Source organism: Podarcis liolepis, assembly GCF_965112155.1.
Source record: "Podarcis liolepis genome assembly, chromosome: 8".
NCBI classification, from domain to species: domain Eukaryota; kingdom Metazoa; phylum Chordata; class Lepidosauria; order Squamata; family Lacertidae; genus Podarcis; species Podarcis liolepis.
Window position 1 is genome coordinate 23,446,521 of NC_139560.1, and position 20,107 is coordinate 23,466,627.

The 20,107-nt window shown below is 43.8% G+C and overlaps 2 protein-coding genes across 4 annotated transcripts in view; one reads left to right on the top strand and one right to left on the bottom strand.

Annotated features, from left to right (window-relative positions):
* YWHAZ (tyrosine 3-monooxygenase/tryptophan 5-monooxygenase activation protein zeta) overlaps nucleotides 1-1,752 on the top strand; it is a 29,422-nt gene extending 27,670 nt beyond the window's left edge. For both annotated transcript variants that reach the window (XM_083517448.1, XM_083517447.1), the window contains exons 4-6: nucleotides 76-239; nucleotides 327-422; nucleotides 706-1,752. In XM_083517448.1, the coding sequence (XP_083373574.1) occupies nucleotides 76-239; nucleotides 327-422; nucleotides 706-765 (320 nt within the window). In that variant the 3' untranslated portion in view covers nucleotides 766-1,752. The remainder of the gene's footprint in view (nucleotides 1-75; nucleotides 240-326; nucleotides 423-705) is intronic.
* The window catches only part of VPS13B (vacuolar protein sorting 13 homolog B), an 883,035-nt gene that overhangs the window by 146,663 nt on the left and 716,265 nt on the right, over nucleotides 1-20,107 (bottom strand). The gene's annotated exons all lie outside the window — the stretch shown is intronic.

Here is a 20,107-nt window from a genome sequence, read left to right on the forward strand (position 1 = left end):
CATCTAGTCTATGTTTGTTTTAACATACTCCAAAGTGCAATTGCTAACTTTGTGTTTACTTCTTTGGTTTTAAAGGGATAGTGGAGCAGTCGCAACAGGCATATCAGGAAGCTTTCGAAATCAGCAAAAAAGAGATGCAGCCAACACATCCTATCAGATTAGGTCTGGCTCTAAACTTCTCCGTGTTCTATTATGAGATCCTGAATTCTCCGGAGAAAGCCTGTTCCCTTGCAAAGACTGTGAGTTAATAGTCTAATTACTGCACTAAATAAAATATTTTTGCCAGTGTTGCATGTACAAATGTACTTTTTTCCTTTCTTACATAGGCTTTTGATGAAGCCATTGCTGAACTTGATACGTTAAGCGAAGAATCATACAAAGACAGCACACTAATAATGCAGTTACTGAGAGACAATTTGACAGTAAGTACTTGTACAGCTTTTATTAAGCCAAGTTATGTACAAACAAGCAGAAAACAATCTTGTGGGTCTCCTAAATCACCAGGTAGCCAAGGGTTAAATAAAAAAATCTAATTATGGAATGAAATGCATAATACGAATGCTTTGCTCAGTTGTGCGGCTCTTGGAAAGAGTGCCTTTTTAAAGATGAGGAATAGCTTTCTTGGAGATTATCCTGATGAGTGCTTTCTTATTCACACTACTGATGCTTTAATCGGTAACACATGACTGCATTTTTCTTAAACAGTTGTGGACATCGGATACCCAAGGAGATGAAGCTGAAGCAGGAGAAGGAGGGGAGAATTAACCAGCCTTCCAATTTTTGTCTGCCTCATTCTAAAATTTACACAGTAGACCATTTGTCATCCATGCTGTCCCACAAATAGTTTTTGTTTACGATTTATGACAGGTTTATGTTACTTCTATTTGGATTTCTATATTTCCCATGTGGTTTTATGTTTAATATTAGGGGAATAGAGCCAGTTAACATTTGGGGAATTTTTGTTCATCCAAGGTGGCCAATATAGGGATGTGGAATTTTTATAAAAGTTTTACATGTTTGGCATAGTACTCTTGGTACTTTGTGGCTTCCCACAAAAGCCAATGTTAAACAGCTTTCCTATGTTGAGCAAAGAAAAAACTGCTTGCATATTGGTCTGTCACAGTGGTAAAAAAGGGATGATTGGTTGCAACCACGCAGGTGTAGAGAATGTGGGTACTTCAAAGGTGGAACACGTAGCCGAGGAAAATTAATGTCCCATGGATATTACATGTCAATCATGTGAATCTGTGGAATCTACAGTCCAAGTATACATCTCTGATTGCATCTGAAAAGTGTTCCTTAAGGTGGTTTGCTAACCCAATGAACTTTCTCTAGGGAAGGGCAGAAACGGTTCACATTCCATTACTTGTAAAGTTACCTGCTGTTGCTTTCATTATTTTTGCTACACAATTTATTTGTATTTAAATGGTTTAGGCAACCTAAGAACAAATGTACAAGTAAAGATGCAGTAAAAATGAAATGCTTGATATCCATAATTACACTGTATATCGAGCACAGCAGTAAAACAAAAACCCATGTATTTAACTTTTTTAGGGTTTTGCTTTTGTGATTTTTTTTTTGATACTTTGCCTAACATGCATGTGCTGTAAAAATAGTTAACAGGGAAATAACTTGAGATGATGGCTAGCTTTGTTTAATGTCTCCTGAAAATTTTCATGAACAATCTAAGCATAACTGTTAAGAACATGTGTATTAAGTTGATGTAAGTGGAATAAAAGTTTTATGAATGGACTTTTCAACTACCTTCTCTGTAGCTTTCCTGTACATCTGGACTCCTTTTCAAAATATTTTGCTGTATTAGAATCAATAGTGTAAGATTATTTCTGAAGTTGTCTGTTTCCAGTGTCTCCCCCCTCCAAAAAAAAAAAAATTAACGTCTCGCATGCCTGAGAGGCTGCTGCCTTCTAAATTGTTTTGCTGGCACATGTTGAGGGAGATAGAGAGAGAAAGTTAAATACAGTGTTTGTAGAATGTGCAACTTTTCATTGCTACACACATGCACTGTGCTTTGTATGCATTAGCCACCATGCTAAATGTAGATCTCTTTGCATGCCTTAGCAACCCACATGCCTTATACTGGGGAAAGGAGCACAGATTGCCACATTTATGAGGCTTGGAAGTAAATGAGTCAAGAGTGAATCCAAGCATACAGAAGCAAGCAACAACCAGACAAACTGGCCCATGCACATTCCTTCCATTGGGTGTGCATTTTTCTGGGCAATCGCTGATTAGCATAATTCTTAAAATAGTTCCTTTTTAGCGACTACAATTATTTGAATAATAAACTCATAAGAAGTATAGAGTACTGACCTGAAATGCAGTAGGATTTAATAGGTATTAAATAGATGAAACAGCTGTCCACTTCCCCTTTTCCTTGGAGCCACCCAGAAGGGCATGAAGCATATTGAGAAGGAGACAGAATATAATCATTTCCATCTTTAAGGCAGCAGTGGCCAGCTTTGACTAGGGAGTGAGGTAGCCTCTTTTCACCTTTTCCTGAGCAAATTAGCCTGAAAATGCGATCCCTGTTCTCCAAGCAGTTGCCATCCAATCCAAAGCAATGCCACCAATACACTGCTTTTCTCCAGCCAGCAGTATGTGCAAAGCCTATCTATTTGCCAAATTAGCAATAGTGATAAGTGTCGTTCCCCCACCCCCCGGAATGGTCATTTTTCTTTGTAATCAGAAATTGCTCTGGCACTGAATATTATAGAATATGAGAGGCACTAAATGTGTCACCTTTATCAACATTTTTTGAATTTTGCGCATCTGATTGTGATTGGAGATGCCATTAAACCCCTAGGCAATATGTTCTGCACCTCCGCTGTTAGAATGCCTAACCTCTAACCCAAATACTTCAGCTGCAATTTGAGCCTGTTCACATTTAAACTGTAAGAGAGCAAGCAGCAAAGGTTAATTCTGGACAGAAGCCGCTCAAGGGTCAAAGATTTGATAACCTGGCTAGAGGTGAACTCTCCAGAGTTGCCAGTTCTGACACTGCTTTTGGAAAGAGAATGGGATCTATTGTACTCCCTCTTTTCTTCTTTTCTTTTTTGCCTGCAAGCCTTAAAAGAAGTAACTCCCACCCCTTTGCTTTTTACCTCTTCCTACCCATGTCATCCTTTCCTAGTGATACTAGATGGGAAAGCGATAAGTTAGAGGAATTTACCTCCATGCCCATTGGCCATCTTGGTCCTTGATACCTTTTTATAATCTTTCAGGTGTAAGGCCCAATAATGTTGCTGTCTGTTTTCTCCTTGGTACAAATCCCTCCTATGAGTTCACTTCAGATCCAGTGAAGGAAGGGTGTAGTACTCATTCTTTTGCCACTTCTGAAGCCAAGATCCACAATCCACAACTTCCTAGTTTGCGGTAAGGCCATTGGGCTAGCTGTTCAAGATGTGCCTCCAGGTCTGCTCTGAAGGTCTGGGAGAATCAGGTCACACTTAAGGCTCAAGGATTCACTGTTTCTAGCCTGAGCAAATGAGATTTTGCCTTCTATCGCCTAGTCAAGTCGACTGGCTTAGCTGCTTAAAAGTTAAGATTAAGGAGAGTAGGCTTTCCACTCTGAAGTTTTCAACATGATTGTGAACAGACTCTCTTCGTGATTATGGGAGTGTCTGGTCACTGACCTTGTGCATCTTTGAACACCTGCATCAAGAACCAAAGACCAGCAGTGCTTTTTTTCTGGGGGGATGCATACCCCTAAACATTTTGTGAATCTTTGTACTTTTGTCCATTTACTGTTATTTTTTTCCCCAATTTGAACTATAAAATGGTGATTTTCTTGAATCAAAATTGAGAGTACCCCTAAATATTTTTTAAGGGGGGGGAGCACTGGAGACCAGCAACCAATTCCACCAGTTCAATGGTAAAAAAAAATGTTCTTTCTCCTCTGGGTCTTGTGCAAGGTGAGGTAATTTGAGATGGAGATGATTGTAACGGCTTGATGCTAGCCGCAGAGATAGTACTTCCCCAGTTTTACAGAGCTTGGTGTCAACAAATGCTGGCCTCTTCTTCCCGGAGTTGACCTGTTACTCATCCAAATCCATCATAGCTACAGCTGCATGCCTGGAAATTGAACAGCAACTGGTGGAAACAGGCTTGTTTCTCTGCAGTGCTCCAGATTGTTTTGACCCTCTGTCATGCCTCCACAAACAGGATTTATGAGACCATGCGGAAAGATTTCCCACAATGGAACAAAAGAAATGTGTCTCCTTCCTTGGTCTCAGAGGTTCCGACACACTGCTCTTGGCTCAGCCCTGAGCAACATCCTGAAGGATACTTCCCAAAAGTCTTTGGGCTGTATTCAACTTAAGTTCTACTCAGACCCTTTGATGAACCTAAGTTAGTCATAACCATTAATATAAATGGGTCTACTCTTGAGTAGAGCTAACATTGTATGCATCTAATCTGAATTTTCACATTTATCCCTTCCTCCTCACTGGCAAATATAGTATGTTTATGCAAAGGAATCTGTTGGCATAAAGTCTCAGGCACCACCTTAAAGGAACCTGAAGTGTCTCAAATACTTTGTAGAGAGAAAATGACATGTAGACACAGGGCTTGCTACGCACTTTAAAAGGGGAAATAATTACATACTTTAAAAGAGTAAAAGCGTGCTTCAAGAAGGAGGGGTAAGCAAGACACACTTGCAGGCCACTTGTAAAATCAGCTGAACAAAGGCCAAAAGGTGATCTGCTACACTTTTGGAGTTGGGAGAGGGTGGAGATGGGGAATGGTGTGGTGAGCATTATATTGTTGGCTTAAGGAAAGGCTTACCTTTGAGTGTATCTCAGAAACATTTTTGTAAACTTAACAGTGATGCTTCATTTGTAGCAGAGCCTACAAGCTCAAGGAAAATCTGATCAAATGTACAAGTGTCTGTCAAAGAAAAAACACATCATTTCCAACTTAAGACATTACAGCCTGCATCTAGGTCAAATAGTCTCAAGGGAGTGAAAATCACATGGGTGCACATCTTGGATGCGGGTAAGTATACATTTTAAGAAGGGTGATGGCATATTTTTTTTAACCCAGTTAGAACAGTACAGCTACCTTTCAAACAGTGTTCTGTACAGTAAGCCCACGATTTATGCACATTTAATTCAGCTTTACATACTTGGCAGAAAAAAAAATAAAAGCAGAAAGAGAATGAGCGTGGGGGGGTGATACTTGGGCAATCCCACCTGCTGTTGCACCAAGTGTGTGTTTAACTAAATGGAATTTTGGCTTTTAGGCACGATCCCTGGAACTTAACCCTGCATAAGTTGCAGTCTTGCTGTATAAAAGGCAATGGGATAGGTCCTGCATGTTAAGTAGCCTCTGCGGCCAAGAAAAGTTTCCATGATAGGTTTGACTATGTGGCATTTACTCTGTGCTCTTGGCCGGAAGAGCTGGTAAAAGGCAGGTTGTGGCCCTATGTTTGCTTAGTCCCTTCTGTACTGCCTCGTGGCATTTCGTGATCATGCAAGTAGGAATAAGTTTGCATGTAAATCCAGATTAGCGGTAGCAGATAGCATTGTGGGGTGGTGCCGCTCCCCTAACCTCCAGCTGATCATGGCGCTGCTGCTTACTGAGAGTAGAGGGCGAGGGACAAGGCAAAAGAAGGTCAACACAGTTCAAATCCATTTGTGAAGCCAATACAACATTCCCATTGGTGCATTTGCATAGCACCAACCTGTCACGTCCCCCATCTACCCATAAGCAACAGCAATGCAACCAGCCAGAGGTCAGCTGAGCGCGGCAACCCCACAACACCATCCGCTGCTGATCTGATGCTACTTTGTACAGGATTCCTGTTCTTGGGGCCTTTCAAAGCTGTGTTTGTTACGCAGCGGTTGTCCAGTTACAGTAATTTCTCTTTAATGAGAGCTCTAAATGCCGTTTACGATGTCAAATCCTGGGGAAATACAGTATTTCCGGGCAAGCAGCAATAGTTTTGCAACTGCAAAAATGCATTTGCTTGCCAGCTGTCCCATCCACTGCAGTGGCCTGCTATTTAGGCACCTATGACTTGGCAAGTGTTGAGTGATACAATCTGCCCACCATACTGTTTATAAACATTTACATTTCATAAGCTTTACAAAAAAGACTGCTACCTTGTACAGCGTCCTTGCAATCTATTTATACCATTTTCTCTCCTCCAACCCCCACCCCCCAGCAGTGAAACAGCCATTTGCCGCCAGCAAGGCACGTTTCCAACTCCCTTACACGGGAGGAATATAAAATGCTAACAAAATGTGAAATCTCCAAGCCAGTCACTCATAATTTCCCCCTTGGTTTTGCACTCTGGTTTGATCATCGTAAGGAGATGGGGGAAGAAAATATGGTGACCTAATTGGCCTTGTTAAGAGGCTAATAAAAGATGTGAGGAAACAGGATGGAGTTGAGCGTAACAGTCCTGGGGTTGGCGCAGTTACACCAAAGCTAGTGGCCAAGGAAGGGGGATCATCTGAAAAGGCTTTACACCTGCTCTTGGCTCCCCTGTTGCATCTTCTTCCATCACTACGCAACGGTGGGAGAAGCTTCATGTGCCAAGTTTTCTGTACCGAACATAGAAAATCACACCTGTCCTGGCCACAGTGGGTTTTGACACCAAGGGTGGCCCAGTTGTGAAGTAGGCTTCAGGTTCCAGCTGTGGCAATTAATTTGGAGCTCATTTTAAGAAGCAGCAGATTTTGGACAAGCCTGGGCTGCCAGCATCATTCATACTATCTAGACTGATGTGAATTTCCCGTGTTGTTGTTTGAAAGTCATTTCGGACAAGACAAAGGCAGAATACTGGACTAGACGGGCCACAGGCTTGATTCATGTGGATGGAAGTCTACTTGTGGCTTTTTCCTTGCACATATCTCGTCTTTGATACACATGCAATCTATTTTGCCATTACATTGTCAGATCTGGATGCCACAGTCACTGCCATGTCTTTAAAAGAGATGAGGCAACGCTACTCTCACGTCAGCTCACATAACCACTCTGCATGTCTGCTTCTCCATCTGCCCCCAGTCCAGATTACTTCATTAATGTGACAAACCATCTGCAGATGTCCAGGGAATTACCGTATTTTTTGCACCATAACACTCATTTTTTTCCTCCTAGAAAGTAAGGGGAAATGTCTGTGCGTGTTATGCAGCGAATGCCTGCGGGTGGCGGGGTGATCTGCTGCAGTCGTAAGCAGAGGATCCATGGTTCCCCTTCCTTCCCTCCTCCGTGGTTACAAAGCATGGATCCACGTGGATCCTCAGGATTTTTGCATTGGGCTACTCCAAACTCACTGTCAGATTACATGTCTGTGGCCACAGCATGAACCACAAAAATCATATATCCATTATTTCGTTTAGAATATTTTTTTTCTTGTTTTCCTCTAAAAACTACGTGCGTGTTATGGTCTGGTGTGTGTTGTAGAGCGAAAAATACGGTACTTTAATGTGGGGGCAAGGGCTATTAAAAAGTGCAATAACCTATCTATAGTCTGCTGTAGAGAAAGGACAGTATCATCTACTCTTGCATTTCTGAAGTGGTTCTAAGCATTCTTCACAAGTAATGCTTTGAAAATGGGGAGGTTGAGATGTAGTTTAATTTTCGTGTTCCTAATATAATGTTAAGGGGCATTTTTAATCTGTTGTTAGCTGTCTCGGGAGGGTTGAAAATATAAATCTCTAACTTCAGTTTGCATCCCCCATGCAGCTTCATACAACCCAGTTTACCCTTACTGCTCTCACCGACCATTGGATGAAACAAATGGTACTGTATTTGCAACAAGCCCTGCTTGGAGCTAATGTTTAGGGAAAACTAAGGCTGCAGTTCTACCAGAGAGTGAGCCCCAATTAAAATGAGACTTACTTCTGAGTAAACATGTACAGGATTGCATTTTTACTCCACTGAAAGTCTGCATAATTGTTTGGTTCAAAAGGCAAATATTCACTTCTATATTCATACTGAAAATAGTAGCTGGTGTTCAGTTCCTTCCAGCAATTAAGAGTTACATAATTGTCCCTCAATAGCTCAGAGCAATACTATGTTTTGTTATTTCCATCAAGCCTCACAAATGTTTCATTAGGTAATTTGACAAGGCTTGTACAGTCCTTATATGCACGCTGGAAACTATTAGCCATAAGTGAAGCTGGATTTGAGAGGGAAGGAGTGGAAGAAATCTGCTTTTCCGTGGTTAGGTTATTGTGAATTCCATGGCATCCATTAATCTTCTGACAGATTCTGAGAATTTGAAGTGGGTACCTCCACCCTAAGAGCTACTCTATATAAACAGTAGCTCACACAGGAAAAGCTATTCCTGGTCTGTACCACTTTAGACTGCTGGGGGAATCACATGATTGAATGCTCCCTCCCTATTAAAAGCATACCTGCACATGGAAAGTTTGCGTGTCAGGCAATAAGAATTCTACCGTCTTCTTTCTGACATGCTGGTTGTCTGTGCGTAGGGAGATTTTGAGTGGAGCATTCAAGTGAGCGAAATAAAACTCCCTCCTGGAGTGGTATAATCTAGGAACAATTTAGGGCACCTACTGGGTGGGGGAAGGCTTTGTCCCATTCCACAGTATGTCCACTCTTTTGCTGAAAGAAATGAAATTGCTCGCCTCCTGCAGTCCAAAGTGGTGAGGTCTATTCTACCTCCAGGAAGCCGGGAAAATAATAAGCAAACCACGGCTGATACTTGCAGCTCATGGTGATCTAGGAGCCCCTCATTCTGCCCAAACCATGAACAATGATCTCATGAGAATAAACCAATTCTCCATCTGAATCCAGATCAAGGCTCCCACAGCTTGAAATGAGAATTTAAATACATTTTCTGCTTTGACCCTACAATCCAGATAGGAACAGTTTTCTCTCTGCCTGTGTCCATCAATTTAAAATTCCAAATTTGCTTTGTGCGTGCATTCACATGCACACATCCAGCAGCACTCTACTGGTCTGAGAGACCCCACTCTGCAAAACTCCGCCACAACTATTAAGGAAAATTGGCAGCCTTTTACCAAAAGGCTCAGACTACTCCATCCACAACATCACACCAGCAAAATTCCTGACAGTGGTTGATCATACACAGTACCATTGAAACCAATGAACACAATAAGTCTGACTTAACTCAATTGTTTCAATTGACCTTGAGTATGACTTGGATACCACTCAGTAGGCAAGACGGGCAGTATCCGCCTAGAGTGGCAAAGCAGCGTGAAAAGTTCAGTACAAATTCTTGCATAAATATGGGAAGGTCTGCACAGAACATGCTTGGTGTGAAGACATCCTGGAATTGGCAACCATGCTCTGCTGGACCAGACCAAAGACCTACCTAGGCCAATATCCTGTTTCCCAGAGTGGTCCACCTGATGCCAAAGGAATGCCTACAAGAGCCTACACTAGTTCAAAAGCATTCTCAGCATCTGGTTAACTGTAAAGCCCTCTTAGGCTTAAAGCTCTAATTGTTTCTTCCTCCTCCCAGCCACATGGCTTTCTGCGTAAAATCCCACACATAGCCACACACCCAAAGTGATTTGCCTTTCATAGATAGCGTATTTGCTTTTTGCTGTGCTCTACTTGGATATGTGTAAGCAGATATTGCAAAGGTCTCTTATCTCAAGGAAACGGGTCATCTGATTGTGTAGCTCAAATCCACATGGCCAAGTGGAAACTGGACTGGTTCTTGTGAGGAAAGAGGTTTTGTAATAGAATTCGCAAGAACCCTGAACACTTCAGGAGGCAAAACAATGGCATAAAGTGGATTGTGAATGGTACAGGGGCGCCAACTTATAAAAAATATTGGGGGGCCCATACCGGGGTCCATACTGGCGGCAGGATGGCAGTGGTGCTTTTGCATGCAAGAACCGGCCTGCCCTCCCCAGGCTTCGCGCCGGGATGCGGCCACCCCCTCCTACCAACGTCACCTTAGCCGAACCCAGAAAAAAAGCCCTGCTCCGGCGGCGGGAACTCCCGTCCCCTCCATTCTCCCCTCACCCCGGTCCCTCGCCGGCGACGAATACGCCGTTCCTCGGCCCCGCGGCTCCATTCCTTTCTAAAGTCCCGCCGCTGGGGGTCTTCCTCTGACTGACCGACCTGCCCGCCCCTTCTCAGGAGCTCCCGGTCACTTTGGGAGGCGCGCGCCGGAGTCCCCTGCGCGGTTTTTGGCAAGGTGCCTAATTTCTTAAATTGTTGGGGGGGCAGAGCCCCCCAAACGAATTTTTGAGGGGGCTTGGGCCCCCTCAGGCCCCATGGAGTCGGCGCCTATGGAATGGTAAGGATGAAAATATAAGCAAAGTATTTATACATACAATGTCACCCCTCTCCTTTTTATCCCAACTCCTAGCGTAGAGATCAGTGCTATTTTTCTAGAAAAAGAGGAATTCACCATGGAATTCACCATGAATGCCTCCCTTGTTCTCTTATAATGGCAATGGTGTCCACTTGAGAGGTGCCAGAACTGAGTTCCGGCGAGTTCCGGCTGGGAAAAAAGTCCTGGTTGGTGTGCAGTTGCACCCATCCCTTTTCAGACTTCCTAAATGAAAAGCCCTCCATGAGTCATGTTTGAACTAAATCCAGCATGCTACTGCTAACACTTTTATGTAAGTTACCTCCTTTGAAAGAAGCAAGAGAGGGATATGTCCTTGACAGTTGCAGCTAATTGTTAGAACAATTTCACCCAAAATTCTGGCTAGCACCCAAGAGCTATTACAATTACCATTGCTTAGCCTGTTCCTGATACTAAGAGAGCTTTCAGATTCGGGAAGCAAATTGCGGTCTCTCTTCGTTTATTCTACAGCCTTTACACCTTTTTGCAGCTTCCCACACATAATTTTTAAAAAGTTAGGAAAAGAAACCTTCCAGATTTATTGAACATGTTTTCTGTACCCCCTCCCCCTGACAAAAAAGGAAAAGCTGCTCTTTTTTTTGCCTTTTTTTTGACTTTGCATGTCACACCCAAACTCCAGTGCTAAATTACAGCTGTTAGAAAGGAATCTTTGTTATGCAGCTTTGCCCCCATACTGTGCCTGAACTATTAGCATTTCCATTTCTGTACCCTGACGTGTGCCATGCCGCAGTCTGCAGCCTCCCCACTCCCAAATTTTCAAAGGCACCGCACAGCTTTGGGCTCATGGCTTCCATTAAAGAAAATCAGCAGGAGACAGAAAAATAAAATTCCAGGCTCCTCCGCCCCTCACTGCCTACAAGAAGCCCACAGGGAAATAACAGGAAATTCTCCTGTTAGAGATGCCCTGACACTCTTTCGCTGCTGAGTCAGATACTTGATTCCCTTTCCACTAAGATGCTCCCATCTTCTGCCATGACCACCAGAAAAGGGACATAATACTAAGATGGGCCCACATGACTCTCAGAGGGTTGTAGCGGATGCCGGTCCTTCTCAGAGCAGACCCACTAAAACTAATGACCATCATGACCTTGGGTTCATTCATTTCAATGGGTCTACTCTGAGTAGGACCAGCATTGGCTAGTCCCAACCCTAGGCCACATGCACACCACACATTTAAAGTGTGTGTGCAAACCCTAATTATTATTTTTTAAATCATGGGAACTGTAGCTTATTCCTCAGAGCTACAATTCCCAGCACTGTTAGCAAGCTAAAGTTCCCAGGGTTTTTTTATTTGGGAGGGCTGCTTTAAATGTATGGTGTGTACAGCTCTCATCTCCTTCCCCCCGGCAATCAAGTTAGGACCCCAAATCTGTTTTTTAATGGAGGGCTTCCTTGTCCTTTACTTGCACCTTATCTGCCCCCCACCCTGGTCCCTTTAGGCTGAGGCCTAGGCTGAGGCCACACAACACTGAAGGCTGGTTTGAGTGGACTCTACGACTTCAGACTGCAGGTGTGTGTGAGGTTATATTTTTGAACACTTCCCCATATATAAGCTCTCTCAACAAGCAGAAATCTGCCACATCAAGGAGGAAGTCTCTGGCCCAGCCCTCTCCTCAGGGTGCTGCTTGTTGTTTAAACTGACAGGAAGTTGTTAGGTTTTTTAAGAGAGCCCTCAGAAATTGCATTTGCAGCCCCACCCACAATCTGAAGTGGTGCAGTTAGAGCCTTAGGAACCTGCTGTGTGTAGTTGCCCCACATGAGCAAGCAATCTGGCTCCACCACTGCCTTTTCATTTCATTTCATTTCATTTTTAACTTCTCCAATCACTCGATTCTGAGGCCCTGGCTCTCCGAGCCAAATGATAGTTTAATTGCACTCGATTGCACCCACTCATTTTACCACCACCGTCTGGAGCAGAGTGCCAGCACACATTTTAGTGGTGGAGAAGAACGAATACCACCATGCGTTAACATGCTTTAAAAATTTCAGAACCCTTTTTTAAGGAGAGGACTGTGTTCTCAGAATGCAGTCAGTGGAGGTGGGAACAATACTCACATTTTTCAAAAAGCAACAGCCACCATTAGGGCAGCTCTCCACTGAGGAAAATAAACAAGAGGACCCAAAAGCACCCAAACCCTCCAAGTGTCTACTAAATAAGACACCCCTATTTTCATCAGAGAAATATTGGAGGGTATGCATGACAAGGCTGTCTGAACATATTTTGAAGGGACATAATGCAATTACCATCTGAAGCAGAGGCAGGGAGATCTTACGCCATTAATTCCAGAGTTTGGAGAAGGTAGGGGGAAGCTCTGGCCCTCCAGTTGCTGCTGAACTGTTGGGTCCCATCAGCCCCAGCAATTCCAGCTGGTGGCTAGAATGGATGGGAGTTGGAGGAACAACCTGGTCCACACCTGGTCTAAAGTTACCTCGCTGCACAACCAACCCAACAGTGACATCTGCACAGAAAGCTTAATTCCAGAAATGTGTTGGCAAAAGCTTCCGTTCCTCACTGACGAGAGGAAAGCACTCACTGTATGTTCTCACTGGTACTATTTTTATTTGATGGCCATATCTTTAAAAGAAGAGGTGAGGTCATAGAAATGAGTGATGAAGCTAAATGGCCGTGGTCAAAAGTGTGTGTGTGTGTGTGTGTGTGTGACATTTATTTATTTGTTTTTACAGACTGATCAGCCAAAAGCTATCGAAGCAGTGTGCCATAAGGTAAAGCACGAAAGATACAGACACTCAGAATTGTAAAACTACTTGCACAATTACATAGTCAACATTCCATAAATAACTGGGTCATGCTTCAGGGAAAGCCTGAAACAAAAACTTATTTAGCAGCTGCCTAAATATCAAGATATGAGGTGCTTGTCTCATTTGTGCTGGCGACTGATTCCAGAGCGCTGGAGCCCTCTGTTTTTAGAAAGACCAGACAATACCTACAGGAGATTCCCTCTCCCAACTTTATGCTACATGCAGCAGTACTACATTATAGCTTACAGCTTACAGCTATATTTTTTCATGAGCCTATGGGTTAGGGAGCTGATCCTCTCTGGTGCTCCTGTTCCATTACTCGCTTGTGCTTCTCTATCCAATCAGCATCTTCTTTTCCTCCCCTCAAGTCATGCATACTGCCACCTGAAGCTGAGTGACCAGTATCTCAGGAAGGATGTGATGGTTGGTGACATCCTGTCAGCTCTATAGCCATGCTTTCGCATCAAAACCAGCAGCAATAATCTTCAGCCTCAGTCACTGCACATCTATTGCCTTCATCATTCATATATATGTGTAGATATGTACGCTGGATGGTTTACAAACTTATTTTAAAAATTAAAAATGCAATCATATTTTTTTTTAATAGTATAAATCAAACCAGCACAAAATATCTCATTCTAAAAGCCAGAATAAGGACCAGCAGTATACACTCACTATAAAAACCAGCAAGAGGGAAAGAAAATTCATGCAAGAATTGATAAAAGTGCACACACAAATATTTGTTATAAAAAGTAAAAGGGCTGGTGTATACAAAGACACACAACCCAGCAAAAACCCAGTGGAGCTGCTCTTTAATTCTGAATTAAATGTCAGTCTGACCCTGCTCCAGGGTCACAGTCACAACTTGTGACCCACCAAGCCAAACATGGTCCCGCTATGGTCCTCTAGGGGTTGATGTTTTTGGGGTTTTTTGCCTGCCAGGAATTGCAATAGTGGGTCCCATCAAACATCTAGCAAGCTAGAATATTTGACTGTCAGGCTGTATTGGGCTTGATGGATCACAAGTTGCTTCAGCACAACAACTTGCCTGCCTACTAGTTTTTTTGTGAGAGAGTTTTCCCTTTTGGCAGATACATCTGCGGAATGCCTAAACTGCTTTAAATTCTCCTAGGTCTATCTGTCTATAACACTCGCTTCTTGCATTTCCTCCAAAGGAGGCTCAAAGAGGCCTGGGTGAGGTTTTTGTTTATCTTCACAGCAAACTTGTGAGGCAGGGCAGACTGAGCTACAGGGGTGTGCTGAAAATCGCCAAGGAAGTTTCATAGCTGAGTGAAGATTTTGTACCCTCGTTTCCTTGAGTCGAAATCTGTCCATTACACCCAGAAGAGGTTCAGGAAGTTGTAATGAGAGCAGTTGGAAGAGGATGTTAAGGATGTGGACTACTACTAATGTATAATTTTTTAAAAGCCCCCAAAGTTCCTACATATCTACTTCAGTCTAAGGCACAGATGCAGAACCTGCGGCCCTGCAGATGTTGTTGGGACTACCAACTCTCCTCATCTCTGGCTACTGAACTGGTTTGCACGTCTCTTCCCTCACTTGCTGGGCACAACATCCAATGAAGGTTTGCATGTGTGAAAATACCACAGGCAGAATTGCTTTTCAGAAGAGTCATTTCAATTCACACATTTGGCTGTGAATCATCGGTTTATGTGAAACTGAATGGTACAAGTGAACCCGCACTTTGAGTGTCAAGGTGCCCACTGGAATCGCTAAGCACAAGACTGACACTCTGTTGGGTGACAGCCACATAATTGCTGGTTACGATGAGATACACAGTCATACCTCATGTTATGTCCGCTTCATGTTATGTTCTTTCAGGTTACATCCCGCGGCGACCCAGAAGTACCGAAAAGGGTTACTTCTAGGTTTCGCCGCTCACGCATGCGCAGAAGCGCAAAATGATGTCACACGCTTGTGCAGAAGCGATGAATCACAACCCGCATGTGCGTAGACACACCTCTGTGGGTTGTGCTCGTTTCATGTTGCGAATGGGCCTCCGGAACGGATCCCGTTCGCAACCAGAGGTACCAGTGTATAGGGACTAGGGATAGAATAATCTGTCAGTTTTGGTTATCTCAGTTTCTTCTTCTTCCAGTCTTAAATTCAGCTCTCCACCTTTCTGCAGCAATTTGCAATTTTTAAAAAATCCAAATTAAATTGATTGGCAATGAGAATTTCTCCAAGTAAACACATGTGTGTATGCAGTTTTGACCAAAGTACACATTTTTGCAAGAAATTTCCCCTAACATAATGTGCTTTTGTATGCTATTTTCACTAAAATGCTCGTTTTTACGCACACTTTCCACTAATATGTGCATTTTTGTAAACACTGGTTGGTTGGTGAACTGCATCTCAAAATTCAGATAAGAGCAAAGTTCAAACGATGGCTGCGTTTCAGCTCTCACATTGTTTCAGAAACCACAAACTTGATAAATTTGCCTTTAAATGTGAACCGAATCGAATTTCTCACCCATCACTAATTGGGACTAACAGGGTTGTATCAAATGCTGCTACTGTGCAATTCTGCTTGCTCAGTGGGGCTTCCCTTTTCTCCCCCTCCCCAAGTGTTATGGGGGCCTTCTGGAACAGGTGGGGGGGGCACAGAGAACAGGGGAGGAGAGGGAGGGGATTCCTGTTGTCTGAGCAGAATGCCTCTTGCATTGCACTGCATACAACCCAACGTGCAACTGCAGTTGCTCTCTAGTTCACTTAGAAAAATTTCCCACTTAACAACCTAACTCACAATCCTTTCCTAGCCATAACCTCCTTTTGTTATATAACTAAAGTTTTTAGTTGTTTTTTTTAAAGAAAGAAATGAATACATGTTAATGATTTATTTGTTTTACATTTGCACACTGCCCACATAACTCAGGTCTCTGGACAGTTTACAGACAGTTAAAAATACAAAAACCCAATCCAAAATTTAAGCAATTAAAAAACCCCACTAAAGCCAATTAAATTGGGAAACAATTACCACACAGCAGAAGAGGGGGAGGAGGGATATTAGCTTTGCATAGCCAAACAGCAATGCTATTATCTCATCAGCATAGCACAGGCTGAGGCAGAATTATAAATAGCAGCAGCAGTAATGCTTGGGAGTTGCAACTTGGCAGTGCCGCTGCCGGCCACTTCGCTCTGGCTCTTGTTCAAGGAGCTGTAAAAAAGGGCTGGGATCACACCAGCCAGCCAGCCGGCCGGCCGGCCAGCCAGCCAGCAACGGAAAATATCCATCAGTTCATTGATTCTCTTGCTCCTGTCGCATGGGATGCAGACTGGCGAGCATCACACCTAAAACGAACAATCCGATTGACTGGGGATCAGCTAATATATTTGTTCTATTGCATTGCTTCCTAAAGAAAGCATAAGGAAGATGGGGACAGGGAACACAAACTGCCAAGGGCAAGAGCAGGAGTGGGGAACCTGTAGCCTTCCAGATGCAGTTGAACTCCAACTCCCATCAGCCCCAGCCAGCAGAGACATTTGTTGTGGGTGATGGGATTCGAAGTCCAAAGACGTCTGAGAGACCACAGGTCCCCCACCTCTGGGTTAGATAAATCTGTCTTCAGATCCGTGAAAGGACTCTCTGGGCAGAATGAGACCTTTTACCATCAGCAGGCCTCTCAGTCTATCTGCAGCTCCTATTCTATCCTGGAGGCAAGAGCCAGAAACCAAAGCTGGGCCGCCAATGTACTTTGTACATTGTTCCATTTTGTCTGCACTTTGATTCTTGTAAGCTGGTTTTGAACTGAAAAGGGAGGGGATCAACATAAGAAGGGCCCATGTACCCTAAACAATACATACAGGAAGCAGAAGGCATATCATTGTCAAATTGATTGTTCCCTAAAGCTCCATCTCATTTGCCCAAAGTTGTTGAACTTTTTTTTCCAAAATCTCCAACAAAAAAGAAAAAAACTGAGCTTTTTAAAGGAAAATTGCCAAAAAAAACCACAACACTTCCAATATGGGCTTTCATAAACATTTTAAGCAGTTAAAGGAATTTCCACCCAGACACTGTTTTCAACAGATGAATCCCAGATATATCTGGGAAATTCCAGAAGTATGGTAGCCTAGACCATGGGTAGGCAAACTAAGGCCCAGGGGCCAGATCCGTCCTAATAGCCTTTTAAATCCGGCCCACAGACGGTCCAGGAATCAGCGTGTTTTTACATAAGTAGAATGTGTCCTTTTATTTAAAATACATCTCTGGGTTATTTGTGGGGCATGGGAATTTGTTCATTTTTTTTTCTTCTTCTTCAAAATATAGTCCGGCCCTCCACAAGGTCTGAGGGACAGTGGACCGGTCCCCTGCTGAAAAGTTTGCTGACCCCTGCCCTAGACTCTATTCCTGCGCTGGAGTGTCAGGAATAAGACTGCAGAGATTCCTATTCAGCCATGAAGCTCACTGGGTACCACCTTGGGCCGGTCACATTCTCTCAGCCTAACCTACCTCATAAGGCTGTTGTAAGAATATGATGTGTGTGTACTGGGGGGGAGAGAGCAGAACCTTGTATGTGGCCTCAAGCTCTTTCAGTGAAAGATACAAATGTAATAAATAAATGCTGGCTTTTTGTAATGGCAGACCCTCCAAGTGTCCCTATTTTCAAGGGACAGTCCCAGATCCACAGAAGTCATCTTAGTTTAATGTTTTATTATGTTTTTATAGAGAGCTGGACCATAAACAAGGCTGATCACCAAAGAATTTATGCTTTTGAATTATGGTGCTGGTGGAGACTCTTGAGAGTCCCATGGACTGCAAGAAGATCAAACCACTCCATTCTTAAGGAAATCAGCCCTGAGTGCTCACTCGAAGGACAGATCCTGAAGCTGAGGCTCCAATACTTTGGCCACCTCATGAGAAGAGAAGACTCCCTGGAAAAGACCCTGATGTTGGGAAAGATGGAGCGCACAAGGAGAAGGGGAAGACAGAGGACAAGATGGTTGGACAGTGTTCTCGAAGCTACCAGCATGAGTTTGACCAAGCTGCAGGAGGCAGTGGATGCCAGGAGTGCCTGGCATGCTCTGGTCCATGGGGTCACAAACAGTCGGACACGACTGAACAACTAAACAACAACAACATGTTTTTATACAGTGGTACCTCTGAATGTGAACAGGATCTGTTCTGAAGCCCCGTTCGCATCCTGAAGCGAACGCAACCCGCGTCTGCGCGTCTGCAGGTTGCAATCTGCCGCTTCCAGGCATGCGTGTGATGTCATTTTGAGTGTCTGCGCATGTGCAAATGGTGAAACCCGGAAGTAACACGTTCTGTTACTTCCGGGTCGCCGCGGAGCGTAACCTGAAAACGCTCAACCTGAAGCATATTTAACCCGAGGTATGACTGTACATGTTGGAAGCTGCTCAAAGTGGCTGGGGCAACCCAGTCAGATAGTAAGAGAGAGAGAGAGAGAGAGAGAGAGAGAGAGAGAGTAGTAGTAGTAGTAGTAGTAGTAGTAGTAATAAAATTATTTATTGCTATTATTATTATTATTGAATAGGATGCCCCTATTTTCATTGGAGAAATGTTGGAAGGTATGTCATATTTGGTTTATTTCTGTGTATATAATAAAAATGCCAGGATGTCGTCGTGTAGCTCCCATTGGAGGATTTGTGGTGCTGCATCACAGTCCTGGATTTGCACGAAGCCAGGGGAGAAAAAGCAACGGCAGGTTAAACAGCAGCAGAGACTAAGACATTGAATTGAGAAGGAGGGAGCGATGAGAGGGGAAAGTGGTGGTTTAAAACTATGGCAGAGTAAAGCAGGGGTGGGGGAAATTGAGAGGAAAATAGCTGTTTTAAACAACAGCAGAGGTCTGAGTAAAGCAGCACACATATCAGTCTGTTTCCTTAGCTGCAGAGGAAAGGGTGTGTCACTCTCCAAACTTTGAAAGCTCACCCATTCAAATACTCAAGAGAGATCTGCCGACTATTGCCTAACCATTAGCTCCAGTTGAGAAAGCATCTACCAACCAACCTAGACCATTCATCAGTAGTTTGCATAACGAAATGAATAGTTTGCCAACAGCCGTAACAGGATCTAGATGGGGCGGTGCAGAGCCCTACATGGAAGCGCAGGGAAAGAGGCAGCGCATCAAACAACAAAGCGCCCCCACTTTTATTGCTAAATTCAGGCTAAGTGATCCTGTGAGGTTAGGCTAACAATAGCTGTCCCCAAGTCACCCTGAGTTTTTCATGGCACTACAGTTCATGAGGGATGCGGGTGGTGCCGTGGGTTAAACCACAGAGCCTAGGACTTGCCGATCAGAAGGTCAGCGGTTCGAATCCCCGCAGCGGGGTGAGCTCCCGTTGCTCGGTCCCTGCTCCTGCCAACCTAGCAGTTCGAAAGCATGTCAAAGTGCAAGTAGATAAATAGGTACCGCTCCAGCAGGAAGGTAAATGGCGTGTCCGTGCGCTGCTCTGGTTCGCCAGAAGTGGCTTAGTCATGCTGGCCACATGACCCGGAAGCTGTAAACCAACTACCTCGGCCAATAAAGCGAGATGAGCGCCGCAACCCCAGAGTCGGCCACGACTGGACCTAATGGTCAGGGTTCCCTTTACCTTTACTTTTTACAGTTCATGAATGCTAGGAGCTTGTGTTTGTCTGCTGCAAATCTTTGGTGTTTTGTGGCAGAGCAGGGATTTTAACTCAGAATTCTCTACTCCAAATCCAGCGTTCTGGCTATTCCACACACCGGTTGCCACATGCTTCCTTGCTTGATTTAACAGGATGGTCCAGACTAAAAGCCTGTTTTTACTGTCACTTGTAAAAATGTTAAAGATTCCCTGCTAGAAGGGAAAGGGACAACAAGATACACTCTTCAGAATGTCACAGTTAGATAAGCAGTAGGCAAGAGGTTAAAATCTAAGGTGTTCTTTATGGGAGCCACCTGTATAAATGTATTAAGAAAACAAGCTGTTGGATGTTTTTATGATGGACCTTGGCCCCTAGAATGAAGAGCCCTGCTATTGCTTTGATCAGAGGCCTAA